The sequence below is a fragment of the Pleuronectes platessa genome, chromosome 17 (genome assembly GCF_947347685.1).
Source record: "Pleuronectes platessa chromosome 17, fPlePla1.1, whole genome shotgun sequence".
NCBI lineage: Eukaryota > Metazoa > Chordata > Actinopteri > Pleuronectiformes > Pleuronectidae > Pleuronectes > Pleuronectes platessa.
In genome coordinates, this window is record NC_070642.1 from 7,307,639 (window position 1) to 7,330,176 (window position 22,538).

Below are 22,538 nucleotides of genomic sequence, written 5' to 3' on the forward strand. Positions count from 1 at the left end.
TTACTTTTTTGTATACAAACCGTATTTATTGGATTTGTCTTGTATACAAATTTAGACAATGATTGTATAAAAGTAGAAGGCTGTTACATTTCATTGGACAGTACTTTTCTGGCACACATGGTTTTTAAATGCAGCCTTTTAGTGTTTGTACACTTCTAATGTTTTAATCTGTCAAATCAAGATGGATACATTTAGTTTTACAGCATCTTTGCTTATACTCATAAATCTTTCTTTTTTCTCCATCTCATAGGATTCTCATGTTAGGCTTCATCACATTCACACAGCAATCAGAGTAGCTGATTTACACTCAAAGATTGAAAATGATTAAAATGACTTCTCCAGGAAATTGCTGGTAATGGATTAATAAAGTTTTCCCCAACTTAAGTGTTGAGGTGCATTTGCACAACATCCAGGCGTCATGAAACAAACACTGATACACAGAGTGTTTTGATCTTTCAAGGAAAACGAACCTTTCCTGCTGATGAGGTAGAGATCGCCTTTCCCCTTCATTGCTCTCCAAAATGTTGGGACTGAGTCCATTTGAGATTCAAATGTTCTAGACATCTTGGGAGCGGTCCACATTTGAGCACCCGGGTTCCTCTGCAGTATATGAGGCACAGTGGCAGGTCAGATGGAAGACTGAAGCAGGGTGATATTAGTTCCTTGAATGAGGTTTTCATCCGCCCCGTCGATCAGAGGGTCCCACTGATTAAAGTTCTTCTGTAGACCTGCCATTAGAAAACAGAATTAAAAAAATGTGCATATGCCCTTCGACAAATGATAAATCGGCTAAGATTGTGGGCTCGTTATTTCTCTTACCGAGATGGCGTTGCAGAAAGGCTAGTGTTGCTTTGTTGGAGAGGTCTATGGCGATCTCTGGGTCGATCTCTCCCTTCAGGTTCAACAGTTTACCGATCCAGTTTCCCGTCAGGAAGGTGAAGTCGGGGAAACTCTGGTGGACGGAACCCCTAGGAGCCAGTTAGTGGAAAACATCACCATTAGTTCAGAGGAAACAGATTTACTTTCACCAAATTTAAAATCCGCCAGCGGCCTCAGTTGTGTGCTCTGTACCTGATAGTGATCATCTTCCTGTGGATGACGGCTGAGTCCAGCTTCTTCATGCGGCTGATGTTCCCCGCCCACTGGAATTTCTCAGAGTTGATGAAGAAGAGCGGCTGCCTCACTCGAGGAAAGATTTCTTCATCTAAAGGAAACATCCAGGCGTCCAGCGCTACGCCACACCTGATTTCACAGAGTTAGAAATTTAAAAATAACATCCATAGGAATGATTCTCTCCATTCTTTTGAATACTAATAAACATGACTCAAGATTTGGTACTAATACATTTCTTTTCACTCTTCTAAAACATGGAGTTTATACATGAGCAGGTGTGCAGCTTCCTAAAACTGACTGGATTATTATTCAGGATTTAAATATTGAACCGAAGTGTTTAATTTCTTACTAATTGACAGTTTGTTGGTGTAGAATGTATCGTTTCTCTGCTTCTCTCCAGTGAGAGGACATGATGGTGGAAGACACCTTTGTTAATCCACGTACTTGAATTTAACGTCTTTGCACAGAGTCTCGATCACTGTCGCTCCCCCGAAGGAATGTCCGACCGCTGCTATCCTACACAGATCCATGGAATTCTGTTGGTTCACAGAGGAGAGCAGCGAGTGATTAACACAATCGAAATGTTAAACCTCAACAGTTACCGTGTCAGCTTCTGCTTTCGGGTCACAGTTTTAGAGTTCCTTCGAATATTGGTTTCTCTCCTGACTCACACCACATCCCGCGTCTTGTGATAATGCTTCTAACAAACACACGGACAGGGGTCACCACATGACCTCATTGTCGGAGGCATTAACAACTACAATTAGGCCAAGGACTGTTATTTAATGATATAAAATCCAATGTTACATCCTGACCATAACCTTTCTGATATTCCATGTCGACAAACCTTACTCCATTTTAGAGACAGTTTCATCTAATGTCAGTCTTGTTTTTATGAACCACGGATACAGAGGTCATTCTATATCAACTCAGGAGCAAATAATTAATGAGCAAACTTAATGGAAACCAATGATACTGTATATGTGACAATTGAGCCTGAGATAAAAAAATGTGCTTGATGTTATCTTTACTGATATTTAGTTACTGCAATGGAAACTGACTTTGTGTCATTCCTCAATTTTATTTTTCTCATCAACTTTTTCAAAGCCAAAATGTTATATCTTATTACTGTAATCATAGCTGTATATTAGATTAGATTAGATTGATTTGTTGGGAGGGGTTTGGGATCTGTTTGCTCCAAGTGATTTCATTTTGACACAGTCTTGTGTTGGCGCTATGCTGCTGCTTGTCACTAGCTTCTGTTCATAAAATGGAAACTTCTGCATTACCATGGTTTTATTAGTCACAATAGAGGTGTATCCAGCAGCCGTGTCTGCTGAAACGCATTGACCTCTTGACCTAAAAAGTCAGGGTTGATGAAAAGGTTACTTACCTCCAGCGTGGTCCAGTCAAACTGCGTCTGCAGAACATTGTGCACTTCTATCCCTGAGTTGATTTCAGTGAGTTTGTCCAGAGCCAGAATGCATTCATCTGCTCGCTGCTTCACCTGCGAGTGACAGAAAACATTCACACACGTTCAGGAAAAAGACAAACAGCACATTGAAGATTTCCAGAATCGCACTTAAAAGACAGTCTTTGAAATTCACCATTATAAAACTGTTCAAAACAGCAAAGACAGTTCGATGGATGCAATGTGTGAGAAAGATCTCACACATAAAAAAAAAGACTTAAACAAGTATGTGGTTTGGTTTGATCATGAGTTGTGTATTTGTCACAGGGAGTAAAGTTCACATGTTGTGTAATCCATCTGATGTTAATCCTGAAAGTATGAAAGAGGAATTATTTCTCCACCTCCCCTTTGACACAGTGACTCTACTGCCTCACTGGATGTACCTCCCAAAGTAGATCACTAATTCTTTTAAATAATTATTACATTATATTATAAAGTAGAAACACTTCTGACCTGTTTATTTCTGAGGGTGAATTCACTCTCTCCGTGCTGCAGAGCTCTGTAGTACATCCACTCCCTCACCAAGCCGTCTCGGGCCGATGCTATAGGGACATTGTCCTTTGCCGTCGCCTCTGACGCCGTCTCCTCTCGAAAATAAAACGTAGCCGACGCTGACTCGTCTCTGCAGGAAACAGGAAAAGACAATGTGGCAAAAACATAAAGATGTGAGATTATTAAAATGAAAAATAAGCGACTGATACATTATCCATTCATTCTTATGGAAAAGACTCCAAAAATTGTCCGGTTCTAGTTCATTCATGACAAACTTAAAATATTCAGTCGATCAAAACAACAGGAATCAATTTGCCTTAAACTTCCGATACAACACAACAAGCTGTGACAACGTTTTCAATTCATTAGAGATTAAATAATTAGGCCAGAAAATAATCATTAGCTGCAGCCCAAAAGAGGAATATAATGTCCCTTATGTCGATATAGGTCATTCGATTTTCATCTTTTAACTATCTTTATCATATAGGTTTAAGTGAATTAAAAACAAGAATTGTAGTCATCTGTGTTTCACACAAGCTGATGCCCACAAACAAGAAGCAGCTCAGTTGCCAACTTTGTTTCCTTGTTCGGACAAAAGAGCTTTTGCCGAAACTGGTAATAAAACAAAGGTTATTTTCCTTTATGACGAGTTTGGTCCGGTCTCGGGCAAAGACTGACTCGACAGTGTGACAGAAGCACCACAGGCTGAGCGACTGGACTGACCTCGGACCACGTGTGTGTCTTATGTCACAGCTTTAAACCAGGTCACAGCGCTGCCACATGCTCTCTGTGGCTGTAGCCTTCAGCTGGCGGCTGAAATTCAATGACATGCCACCTCAATCAACGTGAGTGACAGACTAACTGTGGCCATTATGCTCATCTCCATATGATCCCCTTGTCGCGATACTGAAAAGAAATGTGATGACCTGGTTCGTACTATTGTCTGAACACCCTTTCCACTCCTACTCCACAGATAAACACACGGCCGCTTATAGACGAGACTGCCCTGTTGTTGTCCGCTTGGGTCACATCCCACTAGAATTTCCTCCAACTGACACATGGCCTTAATTTCCCATTTTCTGTATGAATAAAGTGAATATTCCAGATTCTACACACAATAATTTACAGCATTTAATCTGATTGAATAGTGAATGTACAGTACTGTAATCAGCCTGATTAATGCAGTGTAACAAGCTGCCTTTGTTTTGAATCAGATAGAGAGAGAACGTGTAGAGTTACCTGTGTTCCACAGATGCCACGATGAAGCCCTGAGACGCCAGCTCTGCACATATGGCCGAATACAAAGTCCTGATAAAACACCAGGAACTTGTGTCAATCACAGCATTCAGAGCGAGAGACAAGTGAGCAGGACTTCCAATTCATTATGAGTACATGACTGTAGCAGAGTCAAAAAACATCTGGCTTACCTAAAGGCTCCCAGGCCGTGTGAGAAGATAATGACAGGACATTTTTCATTAGACTTGAATGGAGCATCCAAGTAGGCTGGGACCTTAAAGGACCCTGGAACAAACAGAGGATAAAAAAATAAGCTTCACAAAACACAGGGGAGTCACACTGTTGTTGCTCGGCAACGTAATTAACAGGACAAACTGGTTTTCACTGAATTACTTTAAAACCAGTTTCTAAGCGGATTTTCTAACTGAAGATAAATGAACAGAAACATCTGCTTAGAATGATTGCAAATACTTTATATTCATAATACAAGTATATTAAATTTGTTATTAATGACATACAACATGCACTTGAATGAAACACACTTGAAACGTTCTACATTTTATAAATGGATGTTGCTTTACCAAAGAGGTAGTTGAAAATCCTTTCACTGAGAGTCCTGTTGATCTTCATGAAGTCTGCCAGGCCGTTGAAATACTCCTTGCATGGGACCCAGTCGGGTTTTTCTGCTTTCTCAGTCTCTTGACAAGGATAGAAGAGCCGGAAGAAGGTGCCCTGTTGGGGGGGGGGCAGAAAATGGAAGAACCATGATACAATCAATTAATTGCTCTTTATTGGTTATTATCTTATTCACAAAACATGGGTGAATGTTGTTTTTGTGTACAGATGTTGTCTCTGTGAACTTTCAAGCTCTTTTCACTGTGGAACTGTTCCAAAAGTGACCAGTTAATTTGATGAAGGAGTTGATTAGTTGAGTGTCATTACAGGAGACTTATCAGTTGTTACAGAGGTCACCTTATCTGTAATCACCGACATGATGTCCTGTGTCCCTGCTCGTGCTTTTCTAAAAGACGCCTGGCTTTATCAACTGGTGAAATTCACTGGCATGCTACATTAGAGTATATAGCTATTATTTCATTTTTGCTCTAATGTTTAATGTTCTCAAATTGCTTTATTTTTTGCATATTGTTGTCCTTTATTTTTTATTTTAAACTTGTAAAGTGCCTTGTAACTGGGTTGTAAATCTTGTAAAAGGTGCTATACCAAAAAAGTTCCTCACTGTTTTATTTTTATTATTATTATTCGTTTTCCCTATGTCTAAAGTTTTACAGGTCATGATTTCCAAGTTATCACATCTGATCCCTGATTCATCCCTTCTTTATCTTATTTACCATATACTACTATTACTACTAATAAAAACAACCAAAATAACAATAATAATAATAATAATACACTTAACTTAGTAACTCAGTTCAAATGTGCTTTACAAGTTACAAACCCAGAATTGAGGGCACACAATTGAAAACAACCGTAAGCAATCTGAAGGTCACACAGGGCACAAATGGAAGAATAGCATTGTTACAGAGGGGAATGAGTAAAAACAACATAAAGATTATAAAATGATTTAAACAGTCAGTAACACAGAGCTAAATTAAAAGTACATAAATAGATGAACATAAAAAGTTGAATTAGTGAATTAAGACCCCAGGTCTTGACAAAGCACTAATGAAAGAAGAGCGATTTAAAAAGAGGAAATCAGGAATTTGCCAGATGGATCTCCTCAGTGAGATCCTGTGAAGTTATGGATAAAGAAGAGATAAACGACAGAAGGACACGTGTGGTTGATCTCCTACCTGTGTGGTGTGGTCCATCATGAAGTCGGTGCATCCCACAGGATTGGGGCCCTTGGCTGGAGGGATCCCGAGCTGGTGACTGCAGTTGTTCCCCATGGTGAAGTAAGTGAGCCCGTACCCCCACTGATCTGTCAAGTACACACAGGAGAGCTTCACAGCAGCCTGGACAGGAAGCGACTACCAAGACATTCCTGCTGGAGGTAAAGTGACTCGACAGAATATCCTCTGATGACACAGTTACCTGTCAGCAGATTTAGAATACAGTCTATCTAGATAATAATAATAATAATAATTATTAGTCTAATGCCATTAACAATGCTCATAGACACTTTACAGTCGATCAAAAAAAGCAGATAAAAGTCTATATCTAAGGAAATAAAATACACATGCTATCACACATTGAGTTAATTTTTATATATAATCTTTTCAACTACACACGATTAATGATCTTCTATTAATGTGACACGTGACTTACAGGTGATGAATGAATCGTTTGTGTTTTCCTCAATTGTTAATAGTTTCTCAGCTCTTTCCTGCCTTAAAGGTTAGCTCCCTGTCAGTAACAGCTCCACCGCTAACTGTGGCTGTAGAGCACATGGCTGCCTCTGGGCTGCCAGTGGTAATGCAGGTGTGGTTCCAGCTCCTACCTGTACTCGCCCTCTTGTAAATCCTCTTCACTAACAACTGTACAAATCCTCCATGCGAAAACATCGACCCCGGTTCGTGTCAGAGGCGTGCTATGGCTAACTGGGTATCCTCTGGTTAGCCTGTTAGCCACAGAAACTATTCAACAACAACAACAACAACAACAACAACAACCTACCGGAGATACGGGAGAGCGTCGGCTGCCAGTGTTACTACATCAGTTTCGCAACTTGACCTCGCAAGTGAAATGACATTGTTTGACACTTGGGAGGGGTTTGACAGGTTGTTGCTGTTGCTGTTAGCTACTTAGCATATGGGGCGGCTAACCCAGAGCTGGGAATGGAATAAAGTCGCAGCAGTGGTCTGTTTTCCTCTCTCTCCCAGGTCACGCCAGCGGCACCTTCAAAACTGATGCGCGTTTACTCCTGGTGTTACGGTAAAAAAGCTCGGATCAGAAATGAATTATTGAAAGTTTAAAGTTATGGGCGTTTGCTAAAATAAGTAAAACAGATTTTGCTTCACACGGGTGAGGTCAAATATGTGTCACCTCTCAAGAATTTTTTTATAATAATATTTAAAATATATGTGCCATTATGAAAAAGTAGCCAACTTTGCCTTGAAGTTTCTAAATGTTTCACTCGTAACTACAGCATGTGCCTCTGTAGCCCTCTTAGGTATGAACTCCTCACTGTATAATATAATATAATAATCCCGTTTAGATCCATGGAACGTGATCGATGATCGATTATCAGGATCTTTGAGACGAAAAGCTCATTTCCTTCACAAGCAAAACACGCGCTGATAAATTCGCTTTGCAATAATGGGTTCCTGAAGTTACACTCCATGTCTGCAGGGGGCGGCATCGGGCGAACGTCACGTAAACAAAGCGGAGACAAGGGAAACAGTGTGGAAGGATGCCGTGCAGGCTGTCTTTAAACTAATTCATCAGCCGTCTTTTGGGATAAAAAATGAAATTGGTGAGTAAACATGGCAACAGTAAAGAGCACAATTAATGTTTAAATAGACACAAACCCTGTTTATTAATAAAAGCCTGTTAGCAAATCGATTGAGGGGCTAAAAGCTCCCTGTCTAGTTCTCTGGGGTTAGCAAGGCAGCTAACAGTTCACTGTATAAGCTACATACGCGGTTATTAGAGTCAACTGGTTCGTCTTGATAATGAGACTATACACACACACACACACACACACACACACACACACACACACACACACACACACACACACACTGGCACACCCTGTACTTTAACGATTCATCCCGCTTCTAAAAACGTCCACAGTGCTGTTGGTACATAGATATTTTATTCCTCGTGCGTGTTTTGTCCCCCCTCCTGCAGTACTGTCTGTCAGGTCACCCCACATTGCCCTGCAATGTCCTCAAGTTCAAATCCACCACCATCATGCTGGACTGTGGGCTGGACACCACCTCTGTCCTCAACTTCCTGCCCCTGCCCCTGGTGCACAGGTGAGTCCCTTTTATCAACGGTGCTGTCCGGGTTTTGAAGCACATTTTTTCGTTTCATTTACACTGAGGTGGTAAACTTCTGTACTTTTCTTTATTCTTTTGCTCTGAACACAAAATGTTTTTGTCCTTCTTAGCCCGAGACTCTCCAAGCTGCCGGGCTGGGTCTCCAAGGATGGAAATATAAACTTGGAGAAGGTACGAGCAGCTGTTTTTTACTGCGTTTGCTCCACTGAGAATTAAACTGTACCTGGATGTGAGGTCATCTTTAGTAGTTTCTGTATATCTCTATTTCTGTCAAGTGTTAATGTATTAAGAATGGTCCACAATGGTGTCCCTCAAAAGTACAAACTATTTCCTTACTTCCATGTGTCCAGGAGCTGAAGGAATGTGCAAAGCGGGTGTTTGTGGATTCTCAGCCTGAGTTCTGTCTCCCTGAGGTAGGAAACCCACCCACCTCACATAATAGAAATGTGGTAATGATAAATGTATAATTAGTTGCAGGAGGGATTCATGTGAAAGAAGATGATTTGTAGTTGTGTTTATCAGACTATTGGATTTTTAAATCAAGACTAGACCCATATTTGGTTCATCACTGGGGCTGATTTCACAAAGCAAGGATATGATCAATATCATAATCTATTTTATTGACTATGGTAAAGAACATCTGAGTGGAACAGTTATTTTTCATTTACACGCCACTATAAAAATATAAATTATAATAAATATTATCCTTGATATATGCATTTAATCTGATTAAATGTTTGTTTTTTTGTCGACCACAGAAAGAACTGCTGGATCTATCTAATATTGATGTCATCTTAATTTCCAACTATCACTGTATGATGGCGCTGCCCTACATCACTGAACACACAGGCTTCACAGGAACAGTGTATGCCACAGAACCCACTCTACAGATTGGCAGGTAAGGACACATTTCCAGATGTCTAAACCCCTTTATATGCTTTTTCTGTACTGTTTACTCAAATGAGTTTAACATATTCCCGCTTGGGTACCTTATTGATGACATATCTTGATCCATAAGACAACCCCTCAACCTTCAAACTTTTAAGGAAAGCTGCTTCTTGCTGTTCTTCCCTCAGACTCCTGATGGAGGAGCTGGTAAACTTCATGGAAAGAGTTCCCAAATCCCAGTCTGCCACCTGCTGGAAAAACAAGGAAGTACAAAGGTGGGTAAACTGTTTACATATAAAAAAAGTAAATTACAAATGGTTAGAGGTTGGGAAAAAATTTGTCTTCAGTTTCACTTGTCTTGGTTTGATGTGAATGACTAAAAAAGAAACGTACTGATAAACCCTTTGACAGATGCTTTTAACTTGATACAAAATAACATAAATAAATTGTTTTTGGTGTATCAGGATGCTCCCAGGTCCTCTGAAGGATGCGGTGGACGTGTGGGCATGGAAGCGATGCTACAGTATGCTGGAGGTGAACTCTGCCCTTAGTAAAGTGCAGCTTGTTGGCTATTCACAGAAAGTGGTAAGAACACCATTTGTCTGTCTCATTCTATTCCCATTCCCTGTTTTATTTATTGGCAAAATTAACCTTTAAGAACCATCAACCTAGTTAAACACACTTTGGTGCAGAGTTATCCTTGTTAATGCTACCAATTAGCTGTATCTGTCCTCTTTCTGTTTTTCAAAATGTTTGTGTTGTCATAATGATAACTTCTGTCTCTCCAGGAGCTGTTTGGAGCCGTACAGGTATCCCCCTTAAGTTCTGGTTACTCGTTGGGCAGCTCTAACTGGATCATTCAGTCTCATCATGAGAAAGTGGCCTATGTGTCCGGTTCATCCCTCCTCACCACACATCCACAGGTAGGTCGACAGGAATATAACGGGATGAAATGACACATGTGGTCATTGAAAACCTGTGACCAAGAATGTGATATTGTCAAAAGCGTGCAATGGGATGTGTAATGGATTTAAACTGCATCTGAAAGAACTCCTCTTCAATTGTTCTTCTAACTGGAAAGATCAAACTCTACTTCTGTATATCTACTTCTGTATCTACTTTTTAATCAGTCCCTTTTTCTCACTCGGTGCTTGTGTTGTCTAGTTGAAGAGCATTTTTCAGTGGTCTGATAAATATTTGAACAACCTCCTCTTCTCTCCTCCTAGCCGATGGACCAAAGCTCATTGAAGAACAGTGATGTTTTGATTCTGACAGGCCTCACCCAGATGCCCACCGCCAACCCAGACGGCATGCTGGGAGAATTCTGCAGCAACCTGGGTACATTTATATTTATTAGATCGATCTCAGTCAGTTTTTTAAGGAAGTAGGTGGCTAAATAAAAATATTTGATATGTTCATGCTGTGAAGTGGAAATAAATGATAATGAGGGTTCGTCCCTAAACATGGTTTAATTATTGAGGAATAACATTGTATGTGCTCATTTGTGATGGTATTTATTATTTGTCTTTTACCTGTAGCCATGACTATTCGTGCTGGAGGCAACGTGCTGGTTCCCTGCTACTCCTCAGGAGTGATTTACGACCTGCTGGAGTGTCTGTACCAGTTCATCGAGAGTGCCAGCCTGGGCACCACACCCTTCTACTTCATCTCACCCGTTGCCAACAGCTCCCTGGAGTTCTCTCAGATCTTTGCCGAGTGGTGAGCAGTTTTTTATCAAAATGTACTTAATCTAATAAATCTGATGATGATGGAGACAGAATCAAACATCTCAACAGTTGCAGAATAGCTGTTTGCTCTATTTATAATTTCCCCATGAATTACTCCCCCCCGCAATAAGCACATAACTGTATGAACATATGTAAATAAGATCACATCAATGCATCACCGCACAAACTGAGACAAAAAAAAGTTTATTTCTAAGTTTAAAGACAGTAGTTTAACATGCTTTTTATCAAAAGGTATTTCAAATTTACTGTCAACTTTTTCATCGGCCGATGTGTTGAAACAATGACATAATTACCGGCGCTGAGTAGTGTCTTTACTGACGATAGAATAGAATACCCTATATGTTAAAGTAGGGGTTAGTGATGAGTGGATAATTTCAGACACAGCCCATATTCACACTGCGGCCATCTACCTCTGACATCACACTGAGCTTAAATGAGTAGTACAACATTATTCTGTTCAGTATTTGAGCTTCCCTCCCTAAGCACGATGTTGAAGAAATGGCTGCTGTGTTAACATGGTCTATGCTGGTGAAGTCAGGTACCTACCCATTGTTGATTGCAGCAATACTAATTCACTGATTGTGATTTACTGGCAATGTGTTTTACAGCATGTTGTTGTTTCTGTGAAATATAAGTACAGTACTGGTACAGTACAGTCAAACACTCTTACGTCTACTCCCATGCTGATTAGATTGTTTTGTTTCGCTTCACTGTTGTGGATTAACTGATACAGTATTTGATCTCAAGCACTTGTTGATTGCTCACAGGATCATTCTGTTATGTCATGATTTTGGTTTTGATAATTCCTGTTTGATCATTTCAGGCTCTGTCACAACAAGCAATCCAAGGTGTATCTCCCAGAGCCTCCGTTCCCTCACGCTGAGGTGAGTCCTACTGCTGCTGTGTATCATCTTTGAACAAGTCAAATACTGTGTTAAACAGGAGGTTTTAATCAGATTAGTTATTTAATTAAAACAATGTACGTAACCAGTGTCCTCAAACAAGCTGTCCCTATTTTGAACTATAAGTAGTTACTATGGATGCAATTAAAGCCCGACCAAAATATTGATTGGATGATAAAAATCGGCCGATATGAGCCTTTTGCAGACATATCGCTATCTGCATTAATTTGTCAATATGAAAACTTTCATTTTCATTTTATTCATAATCAAGTTATTCCTAATAAAGTTTATGTTTAATAACAACATCGTTACAATTATCTTAAGTATATTAATATATTGACGTAAATATTGGTGCTGATATATATTGGTGTTGGTCCCCAGAAACCCATTTAGTGGAAGTAGAGTGTGTAAACCTTTGTATTTGCTGATTCGAGTCAACAAGCGAGTCCCATGTTTCCCATGTGTCCTTATCTTGGACACAGTCAGCATTGTTCTTTCTGTGCTGACTGAATACTCTTCTCTGCACATGAGGTCATGTTGACACTTAAAGAGTTGGTCAAGATGTTTACGGCATGTTTTGTAGCTGGCTTGTCAAACAAATGCTAAATAAGATGTGTGTATTTGATGTTGCCTTGAGCCTGTTGGGTAAGCTTGGGAGAAACACTGATGTTCGGCTTCTATCTTACACTTTCTGTGTCATTGGTTGTTTCAGCTGATCCAAACCAATAAGCTGAAACACTACCCCAGTATTCACGGAGACTTCAGCATCGAGTTCCGTCAGCCGTGTGTGGTTTTCACCGGCCATCCCTCTCTGCGCTTCGGGGACGTGGTTCACTTCATGGAGCTGTGGGGCAAGTCCAGCCTCAACACCATCATCTTTACGGGTAACTTACAAACACTGCTGGACCATAAACTACACATGACTGAGAAGACGTCATTATGTGAATATGAAACAGACACTTTGCTTCTAAAAGCCTACATCTTTTTCTTTCTGGTCACCAGAGCCAGACTTCTCCTACCTCGATGCCCTGGCTCCCTACCAGCCGCTGGCCATGAAGTGTGTTTACTGTCCCATTGACACACGGCTCAACTTCCACCAAGTATCCAAGCTGCTGAAAGAAGTCCAGGTATGTTGTTTACACTGAATTGTCAAGTTAGAATCCCATTCACAAACTAGTCAATCAGTAGTGTACACACCTCTTCCGAGACCCAACAGTGCCTTTTATGAAACCACATTCAAATTCACTAGATCCAGATTTTTATTTAAATCTATAAAAAATTGCACACACTCATAAATATCCATTCCCTTAACAAGTCAGATTTGTTTCATCAAAATTCATGAGGTATTCCTTGAGAAATACACAATCCAATCTGCCAAATGTTATAGAAAGAGAAACAAAAACTTGATCTGCCCCCTGATTCGTAACCAGACCAAAATGTGTTGCCGTCCACCCTGGTTCATGATCCACCCCTATATAAACTTTCATGGAAATCAGTGGAGTAATCTTTTGCTTGATCCTGCTAAGAATCTAACAAACAAAGACAAAAACATAATTCTGTGTCATAGGTAGTAATAGGGTAGTTTACTGTGAGCACTTTTCCCACAGGGAGCATTAAATTAAATATGCAGGTGTAGTACATGTATTACACCAACACGTTATGATTCAAGTTCATATAGGGATTCTCACAAATTGGTAAATAGATGATAATGACTGGGAAGCATCAGGATTGTCTTGCTCAGAAATAGCTGCTCTCATGTGTTGTTTTTACACGCAACACTGGTAAATAGAGGGATGTGCAATTGGAAGGTTATACTGAATGAGTCAGAATCCGTCCTGTGGGTGAAACTATAGACTCGTTTCACTCAACAGCCTTGTTATGACACAGCTAATAGGTCTTTAATCATATTTACTAATGATCTGATCTATTTCTCTACAGAAACGTAATGAATGTGACAAATAACCTGTTTTTGCCTGCTATTTCATAACATGAAAAAGTATGAAAGCATTCAATACTTACAAATTGTATACTCTTAATATTTAGACACAACCTCAATATGAAGAAATCCTCAACTCTCACATTATGTGCTCAGACAACAAAATCCTTTCCTATAAAGAAAATCATCAGTCTTCAAAATCGAACTAGTATAATGAATTCAGTAAGTAATTGGTTAGTGAAACTAAACTGGCGATGTTATTTTAGATTATTTACTTGTATAGTTAAAATGATTGAGTAAACGTGGTAAAGTTCTCAGGTATGAAGACCACGCTGACAGGGGGAAAATGTTAAAATATACTCAAAACTGTAACAAAAGCATTGAGGAGAATTCACAATTGTGTACTAGAGTGTTGAATCCGACCTGAGCCCGTCGGGTCGGGTTCGGAAAAACATTTTGAAATGATATCTGGGTTGAAGTCTGGTTCGGTCACCTTGGCTGGGCTAATTGCTTATGTTTTTTCCACAGCAAATGTCTTAATCTGGAAAAACCTCGGGCTCAGAGTCTCTGTTGGGTTTGAGTTGAGATTCATTAGTTTTCTTTCGGGCTTGTATTAGTTGCACCTTTGAGCTGCATTCTATTTTGAGCCCTTCATGCACAGTATCTATTTGTGATAGTTAATTGTTTAAACATCAAGTGTCAAAATGCTACAAAATCTCAGACACTTACCTCATACAACTGCGATCACATTGCAATTCAACTCCCGTGTTGTCATTTCAACATAAATCTCGAATGCCTTTTCAAATGAACCAAGATTAAGAAAATCATTTTATCTTTTAATAGCCTGGATTAATGTAACCACTTTGGAACAGGGCCCTGCTTTATCTTTAGCCGTAGTTAAAAACATACATCAACAGATTTGAGAGTGAAAGTAAAGACTAAAAAGCTAGAAGGTGGACCTTCTGCTACATGAGCAGCACATGGGCCCTGTTAAGCTACCAGGACTTGATCCCTTGTTCCCTGTGTTTCCCTTCTGGCAGCCGCTCCATGTGGTGTGTCCAGAGCAGTACACCCAGCCTCCACTCACCCAGTCCCACCGCTCTGATCTGATGCTGGAGCTGCAGCCCCCCCCAATGCCCTACAGACGCTGCTCCGTGCTCAACCTGCCCTTCAGACGGCGCTACGAGCGTGTCTACATCCTTCCTGAGGTGAGCCCCAGCGCAGCAGCAGCCACTCGCATGAATATATTCTTCTTCAACGTTTCTAGTTGAAGGGCTTGATAAAGTCAGTAGACTGTTGAATTAAAGATAAAAGCAGAACCTTCAGAGGCAGATGGTGAGTGAATCTTTCAAATTCTCTGGTGTTTTCAGGAGACGATGACATATGGTGAATAAGAAGCTGCCAGAATTCAAGATTGAAATGCATAATGGAAATATTAAGACTCCTGTCAGAAAGCAGGTGGCCGATTTTCATGTCTTTATGTTTGATTCTCCCCCGTTCCAAGCTGGCCAACTCCCTGGTGCCCTCTGAGGTGAAGCCTGGCATCTCCGTGGCAACCGTATCTGCTGTGCTACACTCCAAAGACAACAAGCACACACTGCAGGTGAGTGTGTTGAGGTCGCACCGTGAAATATCTACTTGCACGATGGTAGTTGTGTATTCTGTGACACTCAGGCTTCATCCATACGATTACGTTGTACTTCTACGCATGCCCACTGTACGTGAGGGGTCAGTGCTCGTTTGGACAGAGATCCTGTGTTTGACGATTCTGTTTCAAACACAACAGTATCGATGTAGCCTCGGAGTCAGCTAACTGTTTTCTCTCATCTTGTTTTGCCAGTCGGTGTCCAAACCCCCTCCAGCACCCCCCAGCAAAAAGAGAAAGCGAGTGATGGAGGAGCCCCCTGTGGTGCAGGCCCCCAAACCCCTGCTGAGTGGAGCTGTGCCCCTTGAAGCTTTCCTGGCCACATTACAAAAGGTGTGTAACCTGCAGACATCGGTCTCAGTGTTGTCTTTACAACAGCCAGCAGTTACAATTAATGTGTCATTTGCCTTCTTGTCATTGGAGGACATTTCACGCAGCTTTAGTATTCCCGCTTGAACCCTGCCTCTTATCCCATCTCGCATTACAATCCCCCAGTGGCCAAACGTTACTGGGATTAGTGCTTTACAGCAGAGAGCTGTGGTTTTACCATCGCAGATTTCAGGAAATAAAACTCAGACATTTTTTATTTAATGAAATGTATAAGCATGTTCCTGCAATAACAGATTTTACTACCTCCCACTACTTTGACATTTCCATCAGATCTTTTTAGTTTTAGTGGCCTATACCATCTGTTTTTTAATAGATCTTGGCACACACATAAACTTTAGACCGGCTATTCTTATTCAAGCAGTCATCCAACTTGCTATACCAGGACAACAAAACACGTCATGAATGAAAAGTTTGTGTTCATGTCCTCATTTGCAGCATGGGATCTCAGAGGTGAAAGTGGAGGAGACGGCCGACGGACACATCCTGCACCTGCAGGCTGACGACACGCTGATCCAGCTGGAGGCGGACGGGACGCACATCGTTTGTGACAACAACGAGCCGCTGCGCACCACGCTCCGAGACCTGGTCCTGCGCTTCCTGCAGAAACTCTGACCCGACTCCTCTTCACAGCTTCTCTTCTCTGTTGGTTTTTAAACAGTGTTCCTGCTTTGTTGTTGGACTGTGGACAGCAACCGAATCGTCATGAGAGGATGAGACTCTCACCTCAGTCAAATTTAACAGTGTAACAATTACAATGGTCTCATTGTAAAGTCCAGTTAAATTTTGTAAAATAGTATTTTGTATTAAAAGATTTTTTCAAAGAATGCTCAACATCCTCTCTGTGATTCTTTCATCACTAAAGAAAGTGTAAAACGTCTAAAATAACAATGCTGAGACCATCTGTCACGAGTGGAGGTTTTCCCAAGAGGAAGTGAGAAGAAAAACAGAACCACAAACTGTAAGTTTCCTCTGGGTTTACTCATCTAAATATCACTTCTAATTCCCTTAATACAACTTTATAATTTGCATTGGCTCCATTACAACCGGAAAACCAGATGTCATGTCAGTTTGTGAGACACTCATTAGCGGGATATCCTGAAAATTCCCAGACGTGGTAGCATCTGTCTACAAAATGTTCTTAGTTGTGTCTGAATAATGCTCTGTTTATACTCTTCAGAAGCGAATGGCTCAATCCTATGCTTCTATGTCTTTTTCACAAAGACAAAGACATTTCATCATCATGGAAGGTAGGCACTGGTCTCACTCAAGTAAAATGAATCATGACAGTATTTGGTTAAGATTCTTCCGTTTTTGGGTGCGTTAATGCGAGTTACAGAGAAGCTTGGATACACAGTTTGTTAGTAATACGTGTGCTTGTCCCTCTACAGCAGGTCAGTGTGTCGGCTGTGAAGGAGCCTCTCAAACTGCTGCGACTGGCAGTTCTGTGTCCTGTGATCGGTGATGATCCCTGTCCGAGCTGTTTGGAGATTTGAAATGATCCAAAGCATGAAGATGAACTGAGCTTAGCAGGTAGCACCTTTATCTGGCTCACACATGTGGTAGAATGTTTGGTGGTCTGATGGTTAACACAGTCAATGTGCCAATAGATCAGATTCACTACTCACACTTAAAAAGTCCTTGGCCGTTTTTCCAATAAAAACAGGTTGCATGTTATTTGTCACAAAATATTTAATTGGAGTAGGGTTTACATGCAGCTAAAATACATTTAATAATATGCTTTCAATGTACAATATCTTACAGCGTACTACATGACCATTGCTTTGATAATACAACTGTGTGCAGCAGGAGGAACACCTACAGGAGTATTGATAAAGATCACAACGCTCTTAAGCTCAAGGAGAGATAACTCAAAGTAACAAAAAAAAAAAAACAGCCCCCCCACCCCTCACACAAGAAAAGGACACACTCCACACATTCACGGACAGATAGACAGTCTCCATATCAGGCATATTCAAGTTTGTTGCGTTTCAGTCGAGGTTAAAGGAGAAGGGATGGGGATCCTGGCCGGAAGAACGGATAGAAGGCTATGTTAGAAGCCACTGACAGTGCTGTGATGTCAGTGACAGTCTGGTCCATGTCTGGTTTACCTTGACCACTAAAACCAATTCACACGTGATGTCATTGGATTGGACAACATGAACATGAAACCACCCTTGTTTGGTTTTGAACCCACATCAGCTGTACTGTCCCCTGTTCCTCCTCCAGATGAACGGTGTTTTCTGGCAGTGTTTTCAGGTTTGTGGTGTGACCCAAGATAAAGAATAATTAAAACCTTCACTCATATCTTGTTGCACCCTGAGAATAATTTGGTCTTGAAGACAGTGACTTGAGAAAACAGATGGACAATAGAGGTAGCAGGGACTGGAAAGGGCAGGATAAGAAAGGTTACCAGCATTTTTGTGTTAAAGCACTGGTAGGGAACCAAGCAGTGGAAGTCCAACCTTAATGATTCTCCAACAGGATAGTCGGACATCAATTTTTGTATTTGCTGTGAATAGAGCAACGATGATGACTTAACATTGGGTTTTTTAACACATCTTTTAGGATAACATTTTGTATTTGGTGAAATAATATTTCAAAGAAGCAAGAGAATACTAATCTAAGTGTGTGATCAGAAAATATTAAACCTATAATCACAATGGATCAGAAGATTGTGTGCAGCATTAAGGGGGGGGGGGCAAAGCTTCTCTTCTCATCAAATCTCTTTGAACCTGTTGTCTTGGCTCCGTGGCCCACAACTGTTTGGTCCCCTCTCACAGGAACATTCTGACCAGCAGGCAGCGGTTCTCAGTGGATAAGAAGCTATTAATGCCCACTGTGCACTACTTGCCCAGGATCAGACTTATTAAAGGTAACCACTAGCTGGTGAGTAGAGTGGTGCATGATGCAGCTGAAGGGTCTGAGTTTATTTTTTTCAAGAGTCGATGGAGACCACAACAGAGATAGAGGAAGAGTGAACATTAGCCTCACGCTAATCTGAGTGACCAGAAATGGAAGTCAAGGAGAACGCTAAAGAGTTTGCCATATAAACATAAAATGTGATAATATGTCAGTGTATTGGTTTGTAAATTGAATCTTCTGCTCCCAAAGTAGCCAAAAAATGTGTCTGCAGCTTTACAGTCGAGGTGAGGATTGTAGTACAGATGTATTTTAGGTAAAACTGCTTCTGAAAACCATATGAAGACTTTGTCAACTCTTTTCTTCCAATATTTAAGTCCCCACCTGCCGGGTACATGATCTGTGCACATTAAAAGGCCTTACTCAGAGTATAAACAGTGCAGAGGGAGCTCTGTATCACATGTAGCTATTTATGGGTATGGAACACTCTAAAGCATTAATATTCCGGACTCAAGATAAAGTGCCGCCACTAAAATAGTTCACACTTGTCACCTTCATCTGCCGTCGGAGTTTGCTTTTCCGATGGCTGCCTACAGACTTGATTCATATGGGACCATATGAGTGTGGGGGGGGGGGCGGGGGGATTCAACTTGATAAACGTGTCCTCCGTGTAGTCAGCTCTTCTGAAGTTTGTACTCGTCCTCTACTTGGAATCCTTCTCGGTTTCCAGCAGTTCAGAGCGGATTCCCAGCTTCTTGAACTCCTCCACCAGATCTCCATTCTGGTGCATCTGGAGCAGGATGTCGCAGCCTCCCACAAACTCGCCGTTGAAGTACACCTGGGGGATCGTGGGCCAGTTGGAGAACACCTTGATTCCTGGGGAAGGCAGACAACATAATTGTGAGTGGGACATACACAACAATGGATATCGCATTTAAGGTCAAACAAAGCACTGGCAGATGACCTCTTAACCGTGGTGCCTTTTGGGTTCCCCCTTGAAAAAGAGTAGTTTGTATGATAAAAACACAAGAACAGAGTGGTAGACATGGACAGTGTTAGCCACGCTGACAGAAACAAACGACTACAGCCAAGGCAAATACAAAGAAACAAAGATAGTAAATGTTTGTTTGAAGCCAAAGCATCTCGATCGCCACCTGGTGGCTGGCTACAGTATAAGGCATAAACCTTGGCCAAAGTAAAAAGTTAAAATACACGATAAATAAGTAAAGATTTATGGTCATTCTCTCATGATTCATTTTTCCTTTAAGTCTTTAATTAGTTACTTGATGCTATACAAAGGGGTGAAACATCATGATTGACAGCTGGGACTGACTTGTCTCCATCCCCCAATCACTCCTGTATAGTCTCTGGCTCTAAATGATGTCTTGGGTGCGAGACGGCAGCATTTGATTCTGGTATATTGTGGCTTAATTTATGGATAGTGAGAGAAGTGGAAACATTTTGTTCATGTACAATAGAGAAGTGGAAACATTTTGTTCATGTACAATCTATCTTTAGTTAATAAAGCTAAGCATTTGCCTGCATGGGCTCTATTTGAGAGTATGATCTTAGATGATTGTGTGATGGATGTAGCCGCCTGTTTTGCCTTTTAAGTAGAAAGTTAGCTGGTTAAAAAATTTTTTTTTAAAGATCAAATGTTGATCACAATGTTTATAAAAGGAGCACTCCACAGATTTCACATGTAAAAATGATTTTACTCATCACAAGCCCGTCTTCGCCTTGTTGTTTTTAAGTTTGGAGTCTTGGGGAACTCGTGAAATAGCAAATGCTCAACCTGTGGATTTCCCTGTTCAGTAATGCACTTAAGAAAAGGTTGATCAATGTTTTGTTCTATTTTATCAGCTGCGAGGACAACACCAAACTTTGAGAAACGAGGCCATTCACTTTCAGGAAATGCTGAGTTTCTGGCCCTCTTCCATCTTGTACATCTGACCCCTGTACACCCAGACCTGCTTCTGTATCACTTGGGGGTATGTGACACGATTGCTTTCAGCCAGGTCTGTGCAACACTGTCCATCAATCAGTCATTATTAGACGGAAGTAGAGGACGTGACAGTCTATAGCTTTTCAGCCTGGAGGTAAACAGCTTGTGTTCCGGCCTTTGTGTGCTTCTGTTGTTTCTCAAGATATTACATAGCACCACATGTCCCCATTTAACCCCTAGATCTACTGCACATTGTATTAAATAGTACGAGTCTCCGTTTGCTGGCTGTCCACACAGCTGTTACACCACAAGCCTGACCTGACACCACCCCCACATTCAAGTACACATATCTGCTGCCACCATTTAAAGGAGGGAAAGTTTGAGGGGTTTAGCTGAAAGCCTCGTATATTACAGATGCTGTCCCGTGCGTGTGGAGGAGCCGCACCCTGTGGTGCTGCTGCAGGACACTGATAAACCCAGACCCTTCTAATAAACCGCAGATCCACTGACTGCCGCGGATCCGACCGGTTAGACTCGATCCCACTCAAGTGTCGGAGCAGGGAACATGGCTGACAGGTGCTAGCGGTGACACGGACACTAGTTCAACTTTGTAAACACATTTTATCTCCAGCTCCACTGTCACCGAGTCTCCAGTCAGAGTGACGGGTGACAACTTTCCGCCGCCATGCGAGGATCGCGTCTCTCCTGTTCACCTTCTCTCAGCTCCTGGTCGTCCAGCACGTTGTAGGCAGCGTAGTCGTCCACTCCGTGCATCCGGAGGATCTGCACCACCGCGTTACTGAAGCCGCACATAGGCTGAGCCGGGGTCCCCTTGATGAACACCACCACCTTGTCCTTCTTCACCTTCTCTCCAAGGTCCTTCTGGACGTCCCCCGCCGCCGCGCACAGGAGCCGCCGGCCCGGGGCCGACCACACGTCGGCTCGCCTTGGCCCGTAGAGCGCGGCCCCCGAGCGGAGACACCGAGCTGTGGCGCTGATGAAGCTGTTCATGGTCTCCGGCTAGTTGTGTGTTTAGAAGAAGAGCAGGAGAGATGTCGGCAGACAGCGGAATAACTTCAAGTCAGTTACTCAACACACGTAATACTGGAGGAGGGCGGGATTTGGACGCTGATTGGATAGCTACGCCCAAAAAACGTCTAATCTCATATGCAGTTGGTGGAGCCGGGTGTCAATTACATTAGTAATCGATAGAATTCAACTCAAATCGACAAACAAATGATAATACAATAATATAACCACACATACATAATAATCCCAATATTTCTCTTGAGAGAAAAGCTAATTTTATAAAAGTAAAACAATTGTTTCCGGGTTACGGAAGCCTTCAAGGACTTCCGGGTCGACTTCAGCTTGGTGATTGCGACATGATGAAGCTTCATGAAGCAGTGAAGCTCTGCAACCGATTGGTTCACTCACGGACCGAAGCTTCACGGTGGTTCATTCGCTCTACTGCGCCATCAAGTGGACAATACATGTAAAACTGGCAGAGTGATTATAATGACACCATGGCTTTAGTGTGTGAAGCTTTGAATTGAATAAAAAAATGAATGATGTTTGTGATGCCAAAACATAAACTCTGAACTTATTCATATTGTGTCTGTCTTTATGATACAATGGCGGGGTCAAAAGGGAAAGTGGAAACAAATTGGGCAGAGGGCAGTGATGTGAATGTGCTTGTGTCAATAGGGACAACATGTAACACGTAAAATGGGGGCAATATTTTATTCACTTCCATATAAATATTACAACTTTTCCACAGTGCTGGGTTTCAGGCGGTTTCTTTTTTGCAAACAAACGCGCATTAAAAGTCCCAAGTGTACAAAACGTAAGGGGGGGGGGGGGGGGGGGTCCATTGCGTTTCGCTTCCACTTATATTTCGAATCACACGCGAAACATTTCTTGAATCAGTCACGTGGTACGGCCGTCGTCA

The 22,538-nt window shown here is 41.6% G+C and overlaps 3 protein-coding genes across 6 annotated transcripts; 1 reads left to right on the top strand and 2 right to left on the bottom strand.

Moving 5' to 3' along the window:
• On the bottom strand, positions 1-7,309 carry pla2g7 (phospholipase A2, group VII (platelet-activating factor acetylhydrolase, plasma)). 3 transcript variants are annotated; one of them, XM_053444945.1, is made up of 11 exons: positions 6,947-7,309; positions 6,124-6,251; positions 4,894-5,044; positions 4,504-4,597; positions 4,316-4,384; positions 3,038-3,206; positions 2,507-2,620; positions 1,558-1,649; positions 1,072-1,242; positions 820-968; positions 1-728 (listed from the first exon to the last, which is right to left on the bottom strand). In XM_053444945.1, exons 2-11 carry the CDS (start codon positions 6,217-6,219, stop codon positions 628-630), a joined length of 1,206 nt encoding a protein of 401 aa, XP_053300920.1. In that variant the 5' UTR covers positions 6,220-6,251; positions 6,947-7,309; the 3' UTR covers positions 1-627. The 3 variants fall into 3 exon arrangements, with proteins under 3 accessions (XP_053300920.1, XP_053300919.1, XP_053300921.1); XM_053444944.1 differs by lacking the exon at positions 6,947-7,309 and adding an exon at positions 6,771-6,933; XM_053444946.1 differs by lacking the exon at positions 6,947-7,309 and adding an exon at positions 6,599-6,763.
• On the top strand, positions 6,629-16,588 carry ints9 (integrator complex subunit 9). Of its 2 annotated transcripts, none has more exons than XM_053444942.1 (18): positions 6,629-7,204; positions 7,622-7,745; positions 8,123-8,250; positions 8,385-8,445; positions 8,625-8,687; positions 9,033-9,172; positions 9,351-9,437; positions 9,627-9,747; positions 9,951-10,085; positions 10,389-10,500; positions 10,701-10,881; positions 11,734-11,794; positions 12,525-12,696; positions 12,815-12,939; positions 14,789-14,956; positions 15,253-15,351; positions 15,589-15,726; positions 16,219-16,588. In XM_053444942.1, the coding sequence occupies exons 2-18, from the start codon at positions 7,737-7,739 to the stop codon at positions 16,393-16,395; spliced, it is 1,977 nt and encodes a 658-aa protein (XP_053300917.1). In that variant the 5' UTR covers positions 6,629-7,204; positions 7,622-7,736; the 3' UTR covers positions 16,396-16,588. The 2 variants fall into 2 exon arrangements, with proteins under 2 accessions (XP_053300917.1, XP_053300918.1); XM_053444943.1 differs by having other exon boundaries at positions 6,629-7,129.
• Positions 16,589-17,454: 866 nt separating this feature from the next.
• Positions 17,455-21,613, bottom strand: glrx5 (glutaredoxin 5 homolog (S. cerevisiae)). The gene is made up of 2 exons (XM_053444948.1): positions 21,301-21,613; positions 17,455-19,518 (listed from the first exon to the last, which is right to left on the bottom strand). The coding sequence occupies exons 1-2, from the start codon at positions 21,596-21,598 to the stop codon at positions 19,346-19,348; spliced, it is 471 nt and encodes a 156-aa protein (XP_053300923.1). The 5' UTR covers positions 21,599-21,613; the 3' UTR covers positions 17,455-19,345.
• Between the last annotated feature and the right edge of the window lie 925 nt (positions 21,614-22,538).